General features: G+C 35.8%; 1 protein-coding gene across 2 annotated transcripts in view; it reads left to right on the plus strand.

Annotated features, from left to right (window-relative positions):
- The window catches only part of ILA (putative protein kinase regulator ILITHYIA), an 87,625-nt gene extending 69,704 nt beyond the window's left edge, over positions 1-17,921 (plus strand). For both annotated transcript variants that reach the window (XM_088957154.1, XM_088957159.1), the window contains 18 exons: positions 831-937; positions 1,016-1,067; positions 1,157-1,263; positions 1,376-1,435; positions 1,519-1,633; positions 5,029-5,139; positions 5,235-5,372; positions 5,450-5,572; positions 5,666-5,737; positions 12,080-12,192; positions 13,362-13,520; positions 13,733-13,829; positions 13,919-14,101; positions 14,695-14,889; positions 14,972-15,151; positions 15,777-15,909; positions 16,132-16,210; positions 17,420-17,921. In XM_088957154.1, coding sequence (XP_088813280.1) covers positions 831-937; positions 1,016-1,067; positions 1,157-1,263; positions 1,376-1,435; positions 1,519-1,633; positions 5,029-5,139; positions 5,235-5,372; positions 5,450-5,572; positions 5,666-5,737; positions 12,080-12,192; positions 13,362-13,520; positions 13,733-13,829; positions 13,919-14,101; positions 14,695-14,889; positions 14,972-15,151; positions 15,777-15,909; positions 16,132-16,210; positions 17,420-17,462 — 2,067 coding nt within the window. In that variant the 3' untranslated portion in view covers positions 17,463-17,921. The remainder of the gene's footprint in view (positions 1-830; positions 938-1,015; positions 1,068-1,156; positions 1,264-1,375; positions 1,436-1,518; positions 1,634-5,028; positions 5,140-5,234; positions 5,373-5,449; positions 5,573-5,665; positions 5,738-12,079; positions 12,193-13,361; positions 13,521-13,732; positions 13,830-13,918; positions 14,102-14,694; positions 14,890-14,971; positions 15,152-15,776; positions 15,910-16,131; positions 16,211-17,419) is intronic.
- Positions 17,922-19,121: the final 1,200 nt, after the last annotated feature.

Genomic DNA, 19,121 nt, shown 5'->3' on the forward strand with positions numbered 1-19,121 from the left:
TTTATTTTTCACAATGTTTACTAATGCCTAATTGCTAATACGGACAAGTATGTTTTTTTATTGACAATTCCTATTTTTCATCTCTAATTTCTTAAACAGTAAAACGTATATGATCCCATCATGTGGTAATCTTATGTATTTCCTAGCATATCAATGTATATATGGCAAACATTTTCAGTGTGCCCCAGAATCAAATTGCTTTACTTGCATGCATCACCATACAAGTCACTCTAAACCTTTCCCTTTAATGTTTGCCATTTCTTAATAATCTAAAAAACATAGTCTTTGCCATCTTCACCACAGAAGAGAACATGGTGATCAAGATGCTTCTGTCTTTATCTCCTTTACAATATTTGGAAGCTGTCACACGAAGTTTGTTTTTATAAGTTAACTTCCGTCTTTTATTCATATCTATTAATGATCTAAACAAAAGAGTTTTTGCCTTTTATTCACATCTCATAGTGGAGAAATGATATTTTAACTTCTCCGTATTTTGTGAACTTCACCACATTAGGAGAAAATGGTGTTCAAGATGCTTCTGTTTGTATTTTCTTTGTGATGTGCAATAATTTCCATTTCAAGTTTGTTGTTGTAAAGTTCAACATATCCCTATCCAATATATTCATTCGGTGACAGTGTGGACATACAATCCAACAAAAGGAATATCCGGTAATGATAAATTAGGAATGCATATATTAGATCTCTTCATGTGAAGATGAATATACAATCTTTCTATATTTCGAAGAAAATTTACAAATTGGATTAGACTGTCTTTATTAGTGAAATTGTGATATCATTTATCCTCATTATTATTCATGGTTGACTGGCAGGGTGTATGCATTGGTCTGAGTGAGGTGATGGCTAGTGCTGGTAAAAGTCAGTTGTTGAATTTCATGGATGAGCTCATTCCTACTATTCGGACAGCTCTTTGTGATAGGTTTGTTCTTATTCCAGAATACTCAATTTGATGCTTATCCCTATTACCTCAAAATCAGTCTCATATTTTTATTGACAGTATGCCCGAGGTTCGTCAGTCTGCTGGCCTAGCGTTCAGTACTTTATACAAGGTGTGCTTTGTTAATTTTTGCTGTTTATTTGAGATACTTAATTTGATCTCTGATGTTGCAAATGAATTAAAATAATCTAAAAAATGTAGAGTGCGGGATTGCAAGCAATTGATGAGATTGTCCCAACACTTTTACATGCTCTGGAAGATGATGAAACATCTGATACTGCCCTTGATGGTCTCAAGCAAATCTTGAGGTAGGAAATCAGTTCCCTATTTAATAAATGCTGGCCACTTTCTTTGTCAATATGCATTTTTTTTTTTTTTTGTTGTAGTAGGTATTAAAGTTGTTTCATTTTCCCATACTAGTGTCAGGACTGCAGCTGTTATGCCCCATATCCTGCCCAAGCTGGTCCAGCTTCCCCTCTCGTAAGTTCATCATAATCTTGTATTTAGCATTCTATCCTTGAAAAAGTGGATTCTTGCTAAAAGCTTCTTTTATGTGCATCCAGAGCCTTTAATGCACATGCTTTGGGAGCATTAGCAGAAGTTGCTGGACCTGGGCTTAATTTTCACCTTGGGACTATACTTCCGGCTTTATTAACTGCAATGGGTGATGATGACACAGTAAGATCCTATTTATTATTTGCAAGCCATTGTTTCTCTATATTAACACTTCCTAGGTTGATGCAATTATGATGCGATAGATAAATGTTTCAGATTTCTTTGTTATTTGGATTGTTACAGTATGTTTTAATAGGAGCGGAAGCTTCTACTTATGTCCTGGGTTAGATATAAACTTCACTCAGATTTCATTTTGCTTGCTAACTTCAAGATGAAATAGAGTACATTACTAGTTGTTGAGAAGCAAGAAACCCTAAATGGTATCAATCACCGTTACTTGCTAGTTAAATATTGTGATAAATTGGAATAAAATGAAATAAAAAAGTACAAAATATCTTTTAGACATCTTAGAATTTTTTATTCCAGAATTTTCAATATTGGACTTCTTCTTGTGGGGTAAATTGTGGTGCATGGGTAGCCAGAATGCTAGAAGAAAATCCACTAAAATTTGGGGTACATGAATTGTAGGGGAGCCCTATAGATATGGGTGTATGGCCCTAATATATACAGTTTACTTGTTCTGCATCAGGTACATTGTAGTCTTAATCTGTTATTCATATCATTAAGGAGTAATGTGCAGTGGCTTACTCGTCCTCAGCAGTTGGAACTCCTGGCATTTTTCTCTCATGTTTTGCATTTTTTGGTGTTTTTTGAGCATGGCCAAACAAGCCTATGTTCGTATAATAAAAGATATTTTTAAAAGATATATAAAATTATAAAATCGTTTTTTTCTTTTTGGATTAAGAGCATTAAGACACTAACTTGGACTTGTAAGGGCTTGCCCCAAGGGGCTTGGTGCAAAGACAACTGTTAGAATTAGGGCTGTAATCAGATCAGACTGCTGCATCCGGTCCGATTGCTGATAGCATACATCCGAATCTGATCTGAAATCTGATTGGATTTAAGGACTCGGATTCGAATCCGTATCCAAACAGATATATTATATACATAAATTTACATAATATATAACATATAGAATATATTATTATAATTTTAAATATAATTATATAAAACTTATATATTAAAATTAGTAAATATTATGTTATATTCGGATTCAGATTTTAATTGGATTGGATGGGGTCAAATCTGAATCTCGTCCGATTATCAATCGGATATAGATTGTAACATCCAAATCTGATCCGATTACATATATACACCATTGGAATCCAAGATAATCGGATCGGATGTTGGATCAGATCTCGGATTTTCGGGTACCATTGACAGCCCTAGTTAGAATTAGGCATGAAAGATGTGACATCACATTAACTATTTGCATTAATGCAATTGAGAAAGAAATAAAGAAACTAAAAGTTTGACATGCTTGAATATGTTTTGTATGCTGTTTCTTATTTTATTTTTGCATTTTTCACTTTGAATATGTTTTATATGTTATGCTTATGTATTTAAATTTAAGCTAATAGGATTTTTTACAACATTTAGTTTAAAATTAAAGTTTGAAAATTTAATTAATACTAATTTTAATATTTTCTTAATTTATTTTGATTTTTGTTTATGTTTTTACTCTTTTTTTTTTTTTAATTTTGTGCCTTCCTTCAAAAAGGTGTGTGCCTGTACTTGCACCTTGGGCGTAAAATGGTGTTTGCACTTTTTTTGTTCCTTGTGCTTATAAAACACTGAGTAGGATAATAACTAATCCTATTTGCTCTCCACTGAACAGAGGTTTTGTTAACCTCACTTTTGATGCAAGTAGTCCGGGAGACCCTGGATTATCGGTATAGGATGTGTTTTTAGAGACGGGGAAAAAAGAGATTGTGGGTTTTACATGCTTGAAAATGTTTTATATGTTTTATTTTATTTTTAAATTTTCATTTGAATGTGCTTTACATGTTATGTTTATGTACTTTAATTTTAGATAATAGGTTTTCTAAAACGTTTGTTTTAAAATTTAAGTTTATATTTTTATAAGTATTATGTTTAAGAGACTGGTTTCTTATTTTTGGTAAAACACCTTAGTTTTTTTATCAATTTACCTCTTCCCCAACTTTCTTTTGTTTTATGCTTTGATTATATTCTGCACAATTCATAAATTACCAATAAGTAATAGTGATATAGCCTTTGCAGTGTGCTTTTTGATCTGTTGGATTTAGGACAATAGGATGCACTTAGGCTCCAGTGTATAGTACATTTTCCTTAACAACCATAAAGTTTTGCAGGTACTGTACTCATGAGATAGTAGTTTCATGTTGAGAAAGAATAACATCCTTGATGATGTGCAGATGCTGCTCTATCTCTTTTTATATAATAGTTCCTTGTTGAGAAAGAATAATTCATGTAATCAGTTTTTTATATAATAGTCAAAACAAAAAAGAAAAAAACCTTCAGCTTCCGAAGAAGCTGCTCTATCTATTTTTATAGGTAGTTGTCCTCTAATCTTGACCTCTTAGAGATGGGGATTGAGTTGGTTGGCCCCAATAGAACCTCTATGCCCAGATCACAGGAAAATTTCTGTAAATCCCTCTTTTATATTCTTCATTTATGGTTTTTTTTACTTATCCTAACAATGTCTTTCTGGATGGGTTGCTTCACCAAAGTGCTTTGGGGTATAGACAATGTCTTTCTGGATAAAATCGTCGCCAATCCATTCTATTTAAAACTATATCCACTGTTAAACTATTAGTGCTTAAATAATTTCTTACTACTTCTACCAATCTCCTTTTTGGTCTACCCCTAGCTCTTCTAGCCCCTTCTACTTGTGACAAATCACTTTTTCTATCTGGAACTGTTGGTGGTCTTCTATGCACATGGCCAAACCATCTTGACCTCTCTCATTTTATCACTTGTTGGAACTTCTCCTAGGTTTCTATGGATGGCTTCATTCCCGATTCTCTCCTTTTTTAGTTTTCTCACTCTGCCATCTTAGCATTCACATTTCTGCCACACTCATTTCTGAACATGTTGTTTCTTGACTGCCCAATACTCTACCTCATACAACATAGCTGGCCTTACATTTTTCCCAATCACACAAAAGTCTAGATGCTGCCCTCCATTTTTTCCAATCTGCTCTAATCTTTCTGGATGAATTTGTTCTGAATTCATGTGTATGGTTTTTCCCATAGTTTACACCAATTTGGGCTTTAGTGCCATTTGTTGAAATTTAGCAGTCTTTAGTTGAAGTGGAGGAAGTCTACTATTTACTGACTTCTTCCAAAAGAAAATCACCCATTGCTTATTATGAACATTATTTGAAGAATTATGTGTGCATGGAAAAGACCAAGATGTTACATTTTAAGTTTATAATGGTAAATAAATAGGTTGATTGGTTAAGGTAACAAATTGTTTTGGGAAAGGAAGCAAGATAATGTTCTGTTATTCACTACTAAAAAAAAACGTTTTGAATTCTCTATTGATGTGTTTGTTGTTTGTTGAAAAAAATTTAGGAGGTTCAAAATTTGGCAACAAAGGCTGCAGAAACAGTGGTGTTGGTCATTGATGAGGAGGGTGTAGATTCTTTGGTGTCAGAACTTCTTAAAGGTGTCAGTGATAACCAGGTCTGTTTTCCGTAGGTTTTTCAATTGTATGAGGCAAATTGTTTAACCACATCTGTCTAAATGTTTATTTATCTCCTTTTCATGATCTTTTTCAGGCTTTAATTAGAAGAAATTCTTGCTATCTAGTAGGATATTTCTTCAAAAACAGCAAATTATATTTGGTTGATGAAGCCCCAAACATGATCTCCATGCTTATCATTTTGCTAAGTGATACAGATTCAGCTACTGTAGCGGTAAATGATATGAATCTATTATGGCCTATTCTATCTTCTTTGTACTCTATTAATTTTAGTCATTGTCTTTGCAACAGGTTGCTTGGGAAGCTTTATCTAGGGTTGTTGGTTCAGTTCCTAAAGAAGTACTCCCATCCTACATAAAACTAGTCCGTGATGCTATATCTACATCTAGAGATAAAGAACGTAGAAAAAGGAAGGTATGTTGGAGAAAATTTTGCATTTTAGTTGGTTTGTTGATATATGTATTATGTGCCTGACACTGCATCTCCTGTTGTTTAATGGACTTGCAGGGTGGACCAGTCCTTATACCTGGGTTCTGCCTTCCAAAAGCTCTTCAGCCATTACTTCCTATCTTTCTCCAGGTATTCCTCAATTTTTACATTTTAAGGCTTTTAAACATGGGCACCTTAGATTTGTACTTCTGCATGCAATCACAGTAATTGAATTGTGATTTATGCAAGCTACAGTTTTTGGAATTTAGGTTCACACATTTTCTATAACTGCAATATAAAAATTTCATTCTGATTCTGTTGTCAGAATGTAATGCGATGTATATGACAATTTGTGTTTCCTTCCCATTCCATCCCAAATTAGTAAGTCAATAGACTCAATACTCGATAGCTTGTTGCAACAATGGTTTTCTCTCCAGTCAAAATCCATGGAGGCTGCTGTTAAATGACCTGCATTCCTGCCTATTGATGTTCAACAACACTAATCTCTCCAAGGTGTGCAAGTTGGATACCTGATTTGAAGAATTTGTAATACTATTGGGTCTTACCCTCGAGCCAGTCCCCTTTAAATTTTAAGAATTGTCAATCTAATCCTGCCCAAGTTGCATCTCTGAAACTGAGAAAACCAATTTCACTGTGGTTTCTAAACCTGCAGCAATGGAATCTCCTGGTATATAAGGTTCCATTTTTTACTTTTCAATATGGCATGATGTAGAAGCATATAAGGAACTGAACCAAGTTGTCAAAGTGCTAGGTTGTGGGTAGGTGCCTGCCTAGTCATTGTCTAAGCGGTATATTTTATATAATAATTTTAGTTTTTTTTTCCTAAGGAGTGATCTAACCTTAAAGAATTAAGCTTTAAAATTGAAATGGGAGCAACGTTGCATAGCCTATGGGGAGAAAACTTGGGATGGATGCCAATTCTATTAATGCAAGAAAGAGGTATAGGGAATGTATTTGTGCATATTATAAATCATGAATTGCATACCTTGTTATGCTGTCTGTGGTGGGAATACTGGAGATTGTAAGCATGCTAATTGTGGGGGAAGGTGAAAAAATGATGTCTCCTTTTCTGGTTAGCAAAGAACAAATGAATGGGCAAAGCATCTGATCCGCCATTTTGACGATTTGTATTTGTTAGAATACTCGAATCAGGGGTATTTTGGTCATTTTGGTTTGTCTGTTTGAGAGTGAAAGGTCTATTTTATCTAAGTTTAATGGTTGGCGGCTAGGGAGAGTTACTTTTCCTTTCTTCTAGTCTGGCCGAACCCTTCTCTTCTTCTTCTTTCTCTTTCCTTTCTTCTTATTCTCTACTTCAACCTAGAACCGAATAGGGTTTACTTACATGGTATCAGAGCAGTAAAGTCTTGTTTTCCTCTTTTTTTTTTCTCATTCTTTCTTGCTGCTCTTTTCTTTCTGGGTTCGCCGCCAACCATTACAGCCATCTTCAATCTTCGGCTGACCTGAGTGGAAGTTCGACAAGGGGCTGGAAAGGAGCTGTCGTTTTGTGGTCCTGGAGGTGAGAATGCCTCCGGTCGTTGAAGTGGTGTACTAAACACCCTCTATTCAGTGTACGAAGAGGGCTGTATGTGGACAGGTATGAACACTGCTGTCTTTTGCCCAAGTAAGGGACTGAATGCTGTGTTTTGCTTCAAATTTTGTTTGTTGTGGAGGTTTGGAGTGACTGATATGCATATCAGTCGTGTTCTTCTTCGTTTTACCTCACATGTGTGCTGTAAGAAGAGTTGTCGACTGCTGAAGTTCACGACAGCAGTGGTGTGGTGGTGGTTGTGTTGTGTTGATTGGTGTATCTATGATTCTGAATATTTAAAAGTGAAAGACCTTGTGTGTAAACAGTTCTGCAGTGTGTAGAACAAGTGTTTGATGTAACGACTGAGTGACTTCGGCCTTTGTATTTTGGTGGGTGAATGATTCTGTGGTGTGCAGTACAAGTGTTTGATGTGATGACTGAATGATTTCAGCCTTAGTATTTGTTGTGCAATGTGCATTTGAAGAAGTTGGAGTTGGTGGTGTTGTAAGATAAGTCTTGTGAAAGTGTGATTGGAGATGGGAATGACAATAAAACAGGTGTCATGCTTTCTCCAAACTACCTAAGTGTTCAAATAAAATCCATCAAGCTGAATGGTGAGAATTATGTACCATGGGCAAAATCTGTGGAGGTGTTCTTAAAGGCCAAGAGGAAGGTAAAACATGTGAGAGAGGAAAAACCTTCCTCTGATTCTCCGGGGTTCAAGGACTGGGAACAGGAAGATGCACAAATAATGACATGGCTATGGAACAACATGGAATCAAAAATTAGTGTGAACTTTATGTTCCTAGATACAACTAAAGAAATTTGGGATCATGCTAAGAAGCTATACTCCGGACAAGACAATACAACTAGGGTGTATCAGTTGTATCAAGTATATTTTAATCTGAAACAAGGAAGTCAAAGCTTGGAGGAATACTATGCAAGTCTGGGGAATATCCGAAATGAGCTCAATATGTATCATCCTCTAACATCGGATGTTCAGATCCAACAACAACAACGTGAACAACTTGATGTGATAAGGTTTTTGGAGTGATGCTGTCCTCACATCCTATTTTCTGATCAATCGGATGCCCATGTCCATCCTTGGAAGTCAATCCCCCTTCTCGGTGTTGTTTCCCACCTTGTCTCCATTTCCTCTCACCCCAAGAGTCTTTGGTTGTGTTTGTTTTGTTCAACACTTGGGGCCTGGTTTAGACAAGTTAGATGCACGAGCCACTAAGTGTATCTTCCTTGGCTACTCGAGGACTCAGAAAGGGTATAAGTTCTATAATCCTAAATTCCATAAGTCATTTGTGTGCTCTGATGTCACCTTCTTTGAATCAGTCCCGTTTTTCTCAGATGTTGTGGGTTCTTCCTCCGTAGTTCTTCTTCTCGTCCCTGTTGCGGATCTCCTTCCCGTGGCTCCTATTCCTCGTGTAGATTCACATCCCGTGCCAGTTACTACTGAGAGGCCGCCAATCACACAAGTGTATACCCGCAGAAGTGCATTGGACCCTCCTCCAATTCGGCCCTCGTTGACAGATCCTGCTACTGCTTCTTCTCCCTCAGATCTTGATCTTCCTATTGCTCTGCGGAAAGGTAAATGTACTTGTACTTCTCATCCTATTTCCAACTATGTTTCAACTGCTCACCTTTTTGCTTCTCATCGCAACTTTATATCATTACTCTCATTTGTTTCCATTCCCAATACTGTCCAGGAAGCCCTTACCTCCTTAGGGTGGCGGCAAGCCATGGAAGAGGAACTCTCTGCTCTACAACACAATCACACGTGGGAACTCACTGCTCTTCCTCCTGGTAAGCATGTTGTTGGGTGTAAGTGGGTCTACACAGTGAAGTATCTTCCTGATGGCTGTGTGGAGCGACTGAAGGCCAAGTTAGTGGCTAAGGGCCTTTCTCAGTTGTATGTGTGGACTATATGGAGACATTTTCTCCTGTGGCTAAGATTGGTTTAGTTCGGGTGTTGATTTCATTAGCTGCTATGTATGATTGGCCTCTTGCACAACTTGACATAAAAAATGCCTTCCTACATGGTGATCTCATTGAGGAGGTGTATATGGAGCAACCACCAGGGTTTGTTGCTCAGGGGGAGGATGGTAAGGTTTGTAGACTCAAAAAGGCAATTTATGGACTGGAACAATCTCCACGTGCTTGGTTTGGCAGGTTCAATGAAGTGGTGAAAGCCTTTGGGATGAAATTGTGTTAGGTAGACTATTCTGTGTTCAGCTATGACTCAAAAGATGGGAAAATCTTGCTAGTGGTGTATGTGGATGATATTGTCATAACTGGGAGTGACAGTAACGAAATCGACATGTTGAAGAAATCCTTACAGGACCACTTCAATACGAAAGATTTGGGTAAGCTGAAGTATTTCTTGGGAATAGAAGTTGCAAGGTCAAAACATGGAATTAACTTATGTCAGAGAAAATATGTTCTTGACCTACTTGAAGAAACATGGGCTGCTAGGTGCTAAACCAACAGAGACTCCTATGGAACTCAATGCCAAGTTGAGTGTTGATGCAGGTGAAGAGTTTGATGATCCTGGAAGATATAGGAGGTTGGTGGGAAAGTTGAACTACCTGACCATTACCCGACCAGATATATCATTTGTTGTGAGTATGGTGAGTCAGTTTATGCAACATCCTCGGGTTCCTCATTGGGAAGCTGTTCTGAGGGTTGTTAGGTACCTGAAGGGTGCTCTAGGTCATGGTTTGCTATACCGAAGTGGAGGGACCCTTGAGATAGTAGGGTACACAGATGCTGATTGGGCTGGTTCTATATCAGACAGGAGATCAATTACAAGGTATTGTTCCTTCCTTGGTGGCAATGTTGTAACTTGGAAGACCAAGAAACAGACAGTGGTGGCAAGGAGTAGTGCAGAAGCTGAATACAAGGATATGGCTCATACCACATGTGAACTAATATGGTTGAAGAACTTGCTACAAGAGATGGGGTTCTCAGTTGATAAGCCCATGAAACTATTCTGTGATAACCAAGCTACTGTTCACATCTCTTCCAACCCAGTCTTCCATGAGAGAACTAAGCATATTGAGGTTGATTATCACTTCGTAAGAGAGAAAGTGATAAGTGGAGTGATAACCACATCTCATGTGAGCTCAGGAAATCAGTGGGCAGATCTCTTTACAAAGGGATTGTCTCGGGGTAGAGTAGATTATATTTGTAACAAGCTGGGACTTTATGACATATACTCTCCAGCTTGAGGGGAAGTGTTAGAATACTCGAGTCATGGGTATTTTGGTCATTTTGGTTTGTCTGTTTGAGAGTGAAAGGTCTATTTTATCTAAGTTTAAGTCGTGTCCCATCTCTTATGAGGGACAATATGCTCTTTCTTGTAATTCTATTATTTGGAATAAATACAATTGGGTCGGCTAGGGAGAGGTGACTTTTCCTTTCTAGTCTGGTCGAACCCTTCTCTTCTTCTTCTTCTTCTTCTTCTTTCTCTTTCCTTTCTTCTTCTTCTCTACTTCATCCTAGAACCGAATAGGGTTTACTTACAGTATTGTTCATAGAATTCGGGAGAAGCATAGAAGCTTGTTATGAAGAATAAATGTATGTGGGCTGTCAGTTGATGTCTATTATAATGGAGTTTGTTCTGGAAACTGTAATCATATAATTAACTGCAGGGAATGTTGAAATACTCGAATCTTATGCAGTTGAATCATGAATCATTTGATTATTTATTTTTTGTAAATTTATCAATAATTAAAAATAGATGTGCTAAAAACTTAAATATGTAGAAAATTGATTTACACCATATTAATCCATCCATGCTATATATAACATATATGAACTTGATGCAATAGGGTTTACCACTTGTACACTAGATACATAAAATGATATAATGAAGTTTGAATTGAAAGTTAGCTAAACGAGACATAATTTCTCTTTGACCTATATATAATGTAAAATAGATTCAATAAGGTTTTAAATGATGTATATAAATAATATTCTAACAAGGGTTTTAAAACAAGAGCCCAAGGAAAAAATTAGAAGAGTGAGAGGATTTATAAAGTACAGAAATAGGTCTCAGTTCAATAGATTTAAATTGCATGGATTGTAAATATAATAAGATCCACAGATCCAAGTATATGATTTGAACAGTTATCATAAGAATTTTGCAGAAAAGTATTCATAAAACTTCGACAATTATGTAATGACTTTTAATGTGATATAGTTTAGTTGTACTATACCTAATATTGATACACCTATGAAATACTCACCTTGACATCTATGTATTTAGTTTTGTTTTTATCCCAAGAAAAAGCAGAGAAAATAGTTAGACCTCATTTCTAAGGGTGTAGTATTGGATATGCCTAATAATATTTAAAATATTAAGAATCTCAAATAGGCAGTTCTTATGGAAATCTGGAACCAAGAACAGTTTGTTCTTGAGTAGAGCTGGGAGTAAGTGCATGTTACCTTTGTAATAAACTAACAATATCAACAATTTATGTTTGGCCATTTTAGATGCCATGTTATGCTCATATTATTTGGGGCACATTCTGGCATATCTATACTGCCAAATATGTTTTTGCTTTCCAATGTTGCACTGCTAATGGTGATACAATTGTGATCGAGTTGCAGGCAATTTACTGGAAAAAGAATTTAAAAGAAATGCAGGGAATTGCTAAAATTTGTAATTATTTTTGGAACATGATTAACGGAACCAATAATTGTTTATTAATTTAGATTTTTTTCCAGAGGTATTATCCAATTTCATATTGTTTTTTGTTGATCAAGTAATACATGTCAAATTCAGATGCTTGAATTGGTCAGCACTAGGATTGTTTTCTATAAGCCAAAGATATAAGCGAATAATTTAGAATAATAGTCGCAGATTTTTTTAATGAATTCAATATTCTAACTTTGAATTTCTGTATCTAACATCTCTATTTAACCTTCAGGGTCTCATAAGTGGCTCAGCAGAATTAAGAGAGCAAGCAGCACTGGGTTTGGGGGATTTGATTGAGGTGACCAGTGAGAAAACGTTGAAGGATTTTGTTGTCCCAATAACAGGGTATGCACATAAATAATATCATGATTTAAAAATGTGGTTTTACGTTTTATTTGAGTTTAATGGTCATATTTTGCATTTTGGTTTAGTCCATAAAAAAATTATTACCCTTAGGGGTCATGTTTTTTTTTGGTCAGTCTCAATGTGTATAGGTTTAAGAATAGTCTTTTTAAGAAAAATGATTTTATTTTGTTATAAGCTATATTCTGTTTAAACATGTCTGTTCTTGGGTCTTTTTAAGTAATAGATCTGTTTTGTTATGATTTTGTATTTTGGCTTTGATCAACATATTGAATTAGTAATATAGAAAAGTTGATCCCACTGTATAGATCTTCTATGTTAAATTGTCATGTTTTTTCTGTAATATGATATCAGTTACAAGGACCTGTGATTTCTATTTAAACTGGACAACTGAAAAATTAGGATCAATCAAATCTTTGTCATATGGCACTGGCAGAAAAAAGATGCATGAGGTTTGAAAAACTAAAATCCAAGTATAATAGATTCATTGAAGACATTTATGCTGAAAAACATGGAGTACTGGGTTCTTTAAGGAATTTGAAGAGTTAGGGGACTGCGAATTAAAAATAAGATTGCAAATTCTGTCAAATGTTAATTGGTGCACATATGTTCCTGCCAATTTAAACTACTTTGCTTGGATTTTTCACTTCAACAACAAAGATGGATGATATTATGAAGAATTGAAGATAGATGTCAGCATAAATATTGTCAAATGTATGACCAATATGTTTTTGATTTTTAAATGTTATAATTATTTTGTTGATTTCACCCCCTTATAACTGTTTTTACAATAATTGTTGAACATGAAATAACTATCTCGGGAGGTTTTTAGCGCCTTTTTTTGGTATTTCAATGTGGCTTTGGTCCCCACAAGGGCAGGCCCTACTAGTATAATGTGGAGAGCTTAGATATCTATTCCTATCTATAATTTTGATCTTCACTGTCTCAAATTAACTGGTGCCTTATGACCAATTCAACAACAAGGTGGTTGGTCTTTTTAGTGTCTGATGTTTAGATTTGCTCTAAAGTAACCCATCCTAGATATTAATATGTATTTTCTTTTTACTTGGATTTTGCATGCTTGGATATGTCAAGATTCACATTATTTTATCTGATAATGGTTGCCACTAATTTCATGGTTTTGAGTACAGGCCTCTTATTCGGATTATAGGTGACCGGTTCCCTTGGCAAGTAAAGAGTGCCATTCTCTCAACCCTGTGCATCATAATAAGCAAAGGTGGAATTGCATTGAAGCCATTTCTTCCACAGCTTCAGACAACATTTATCAAATGCCTACAAGATAATGCAAGGTTTACATTGTTTAATCTATCTTTTCTTTTCAGTGTATAGGCATGCCATTTCTATCTGGAAAATATTATTTATCTATTTTGGTACATCTTGTTTTAGTAAATCTCTATATTCTCTCATAATTGTACAGATCTTCATCTAGTAAATGATGTCCAATTTACATAGTCTTCATTTTGTCAGCTTCAATTTTGTTTTTATTAAATTGCCTGTGCAGGACGGTGCGTTCAAGCTCTGCCCTTGCACTTGGAAAGCTTAGTGCCCTAAGTACTCGTGTTGATCCTTTAGTGAGCGACCTGCTGTCCACTTTGCAGGTGTTGCTTGCTATTTCTCATCCTTAATGTCCTATGAATTCTGAACCGTATTAATATATTGGTGCTGAAAGAGTATCACTATGATTTAGGCATCAGATGGTGGGGTCCGGGAGGCTGTTCTGACTGCACTCAAAGGTGTCCTAAAGCATGCTGGAAAGAGTGTGAGCAGTGCTGTTAGAGCCCGTGTATACATTTTGCTTAAAGATTTGATATCAGTAGAAGATGATCAAGTTCGTAGTTCTTCCGCTAGAGTATTGGGAACCATATCACAGGTCTGATAAATATACCATTGGAAAATGAACCATAATTTTAATTATAAAAAAAAATGAACCTTAATTTTTACTTTTCTTACATGTTCTGATAAGTTGGTTATAATTATAAATTCAAAATCAATCTTCTAGCATCTGAAATCTAGTTTTTCTTCCTATCATGGGAAAGAAGAAAATAGTGTGATTCACTCCCAAAATGATTAATTGGGGCTAAAATATTGAAAATTTGGGTTTTATACATGTTCTTATCTGCCAATGATGTAGTGTAGGTGGTTATTTGGCTTTCCTCTGGTTGAGGGCATGCATTCAAACACATGGAAAAGCAGGTTCTGCAGGTTGTGTAAACAAGTGTAGGTAGTTTGTGGTACTGTGTCTTTTCCTATAATTGTGCATGCCACCTTTGTTACTGCACAAGGTGAAAATGTAACTAGGACAACCTTTTGGACTTAAAAGTGAGGTGTTGGTTATTTGAGTGGCTCCGTATTTAATTAGTAAATATTTTAGACTGCTAGGCATTTGATCTCTTTGGGATTAACAATTATTTCATTTGTACTAACAATTCCTTTTGGTCCTCTGACATTACACTCCAATCATAGTACATGGGAGAAGATGAGCTGCTTAACCTTCTTGACATGCTATCAACTTTGGCTTCATATCCTACCTGGTCTGCAAGGCATGGTTCCGTCCTCACAATCTCTTCGGCAATTAGGCACAATCCTTCCATGATTTGCCTGTCCCCTGCTTTTCTTTCATTTGCAGAGCACCTTAAAGATATGTTGAAAGATGACAAGGTATGGAAATTCAGATATTCATGTCATGGTTTTGCTATTCGTCTACTAGGCCTCATAGGTTCTTAACTCTCACACTTGGCAGTTCCCTGTGCGTGAGACGGCAACCAAGGCATTGGGAAGGCTCCTACTTCACCAAACCAAGAGTGTTTCTGTTAATACCACTGCTCAGTTGGAATTCCTTCCATATGTGGTATTGACTTTACAGGATGACTCAAGTGAAGTCAGAAGAAGAGCATTATCTGGTCTTAAAGCAATTGCAAAGGTGTATTATTGATCCTTTATGCATTCCTTTTATATTTGTCAAAATCTTCTTATTTATGATATGATACATGATTTGAGTCATGAATACTAAGGGCTTTATGATAAGATTCATGATTCAAATCATAAATCTCACAAACATTATTTATGCTAATTGAATCGATTCAACAAGATTCTAGTTCTCTACTTTGTCATTCTTTATCTGTTTTGTTTTTAATGGGGTTGCTTAATATCCTATTTAAACTCTTGGTGAGTTTATTTTCCTACCTATATAGGTTAAAGAGTCGTTATATTCCCATACATGTTGTATCAACTTATGCTTCTAGTGTACAGGTGGTGAGTACTTTGTACAAGTAAGTGTAATATGGGTAGAAAATGAGGCAAAACCATAGTTTCTTGTTTTTATTTTCTTTTAATACATTAGTTGTACTAACATCAAAACCATAGCTTCAGCTTCTTATCCCAGTTATGCCTGAGTTCAACAATCAGTTCATGAGCTGGAGCCAAGTTGTACAAAGCTCAGCTCGGATAAACTCTTTTACACCCTACCTTTCATTACCCATGGACTTCTATACTATTTCATGTTAAATATTAATTTTCCAGAATAATGACCATACCTACTGAAACAGGCAAATCCTTTGGCTATTAAGCCCGGTCTTACAAATTTGGGTCCTGCACTGGCTGAATGTTTGAAAGATGGAAACACACCTGTGCGTCTAGCTGCTGAAAGATGTGTTTTGCATGTCTTCCAACTGACAAAAGGTATTTTCATTTCCCAATAGCATCTTTTCTCCTTTAACCGACTGTCCTTAGGTACTTATATTTGATCTCGCCTGATGCTTTTTTCATTTTGAGAATTTTTTATGGCGTTCATTGATGATGGATCTTAAGACCTATGCTTTTAACCGACTTTTCCTTATCTGAACCTGGGAGAAATTGGTGGTTGCACAGAAACATGCTAATTGAGTTCTGTGGAATTAATAGGTACAGAAAATGTCCAAGCTTTACAGAAGTATATCACCGGTTTGGATGCTCGTCGTATATCAAAGCTTCCTGAGCACAGGTATTATATTGACTAATTATTATCTTTAATTTGACAAATTTGCATGGGCACTAACAGAAAAAAATGAGTTCTTGTGATGTGAATTGTAAGAATCCTTTAGTTTTATGATTCTTCAGTAATTTCTAGGATTCTTGTGACTTCTAAATGATAATAATCAACTTTTATTGTGATTCAGTAATCACCTTAGTCGTCTTTTTCTAGTTATGGAGAACAGTTCCATCTATGCAGTTGTTAATTTTGCTTCTTCTTGAGCATCTCTTGCTGCAGTAATCAGCATCTTATGCTCCTAAATCCAATCCTATTGGTCAACATTCCTCGTTTAATATGGTCCCTTTGTATTTTTAGTGCACAACCATATACGAGGAACTCAATCATCTTAATCAATTTTTTTCTCATTTCTGTGTTTGTACAGGCACCAAGACAACTTCCACTCCCTTTTACCTATGTAGCAGTATACCATCTGTCATTAGTAATTTGCATAAAAACAGCATATGCACAGTTGTATTTGAGGTTGTTTGAAACAGAGACTATAATGGAAGACTAAAGTTAGGAGTACGGATCTGCTGACTACAATACATTGCTGGCCACATTCATCCAGCCGCACTTTGGGAATATTGGTGATATAAAGATCAAGAGATATTCCCAATGTGCTGCTGGTTGAATGTGGCAAGCAATGTCTTGTGGTCCAGATCCAAACAATAAACTTTGTTCTAATTAAACACATTCAAAGAATTTGTGATAACATCCTAAGTTCTCTAAGGTTGTATTTGGATTAGGATAGGTTTGAAACTGCAGATGCAATCGGATTTGTTAATTCTGTGAATCTTTGATCCCATTGCGTGAATACATTTTTCTGGCATGGTATTTTGAGAAATAACCAAAGAAAGCTGGCAAGGTATTCATTCTTTCCAGAGGGTGTGATTTTATTTCTTTGGATGAAGGTGGAATTCAATTTCCCATTGAAACAAATGCCAGCCTGAAAGAGAAAGTTAGCTTAATGAATGATACTAACCTAAAAGATAAAACAAAAACAAGTGCATTGTGGCCCTTCAAAACTGTTTTCAGAAGTCGGAAGTTCTTTCTGGATCTAAATTCTGACAATCATATTTGGGCTTCAACAGCCAAACATGTTTTCTGCCACCTGGAAATCACATAACATATTCAAAGCTTTTTTTATTTCCTTTTGTTATCTTGAATGTGGAATTGCAGTGATGGAAGCGATGACAGTGAAGATGATGTTGCAAGTGGCTGACAGATTGATGGTTTTCTTCACTCATTTTAATTCTAAAGTCCCACCATTCAGAAGAATTTGCTTGTAATGCTTGATTTAAAGTTCTCCCTTTGCCTTCAACAAAAATTTTCTAGGTGGAATTGGTTCCTTCTGCATTGGCATGCTTGATAAAAGAAAATTAGAGCAGAGAAAGGGAAGGTGCTTGGTTTGGTGGAACCCAGTTTTCCTCAACTGAAGCTTCTATCGAGGCCATGTAATGTTGTATACGACTTGATTTAGACCACAATGTATATTTTTCATTTTTTGTTTCAAAGAATTTGTATTGTTGCATGAAATATCGGATGAATGCAGGAGTTGTCCTGATCCAACTTTACAAGATTGACTTGACAACGCAAATGACCAGAATGACTTTTGTCAACCTTTGTCAAAGACATGGAAAGGGAAGCTGATATAGTAATTAAATGTGCTTTTTTTTTCTCCCATCCAGGTCTCACGCTGCTATATATTCTTTATATTTATAATTTATTCACTCCTTCCCTTACCCCATCACATTTATCAGTTTATAAGGTTGAATGGATGTCCCGATCTGATAATGCAGCCTAGGGAATTAACCATGTTTCGTTTAAGATATGGTAGGGAAACCAGATGTTTAGTTCAGTCTTTTTTTTTCATAAGGCTAAGTGGCTAACATCATTAGTTCACAAAAGTTCTTTTCTGGCTTCACAATATTTTTACATAATTCGGTGTTCTAGTTTGAAAGCTTAATCTGAAAAGGACCAAGGTTTAAAGTATTGATACTTATCAGCCAATCGGCCGATACACACGAGCAGTTTTGATCAGAAATTCAGAATGTAATAAGAATATCTTACAAAAAAATGCTTATGAATAAGGGAAATATCATTAAACCTCCCTTGAGGGTTTCTAACAAGTACTGAAACCACTCCTTACACTTTTTTTTTTTTAAAGTAGGGCTGCAAATGAATCAGATTGAATTGTATATACCTTGATCCAGATTTGATTTGTTAAAATTCGCATCTTAATTGGATATTATCCATTGGATTTTGATCGGATTCTAATCGAATTCGGACTGCATTTGAATATTGAATGCCATTAATAAATCATACTATAATGATCAAATTATTATGTTTTTAGCAAAATGAATTAAATGTGCATAAGTGCATTTTATATGATACATCATGAATAGATTGAATTCAGAAAACTAATTACATTTGCACTTTTGCAGCTCTATTTGAACGATCACTAATACCCCCCCTCCCTCACTCCATTTGACTGACATGACAGCACAAACCCCAACTTACCTTCACCTTTTATGCCATCAGTGTTTCTTCCATTCTGGCAATGTTAATGGTAGGGTCCTTTGACAGGGAATGTTCAAGGATTAGGATAAAACTAAGGGTTAGTTCTAGACTAGTATTTAATGGAAAGGTTATGGGAGATGTATGGATTTGACTGGTCAGATCTTGTTCCCCACACCAACAGGCCAATTTCTTTGAAGAAGAGGATCTTGGAGTATGTAGACCATCCAACAAATACGGGGACCTATTAAATTAAGAACATGTTCAATCCCATCCAAATCAAACATATACTCCACCTTGCTTTGGTAATTCTCACAACTAAAATTAGCTATTCAATTTAATATAGGCTTGTCTTGCACACACA

This window comes from Nelumbo lutea, chromosome 1, assembly GCF_056320005.1.
Source record: "Nelumbo lutea isolate HS-2025 chromosome 1, American lotus-T2T, whole genome shotgun sequence".
NCBI lineage: Eukaryota > Viridiplantae > Streptophyta > Magnoliopsida > Proteales > Nelumbonaceae > Nelumbo > Nelumbo lutea.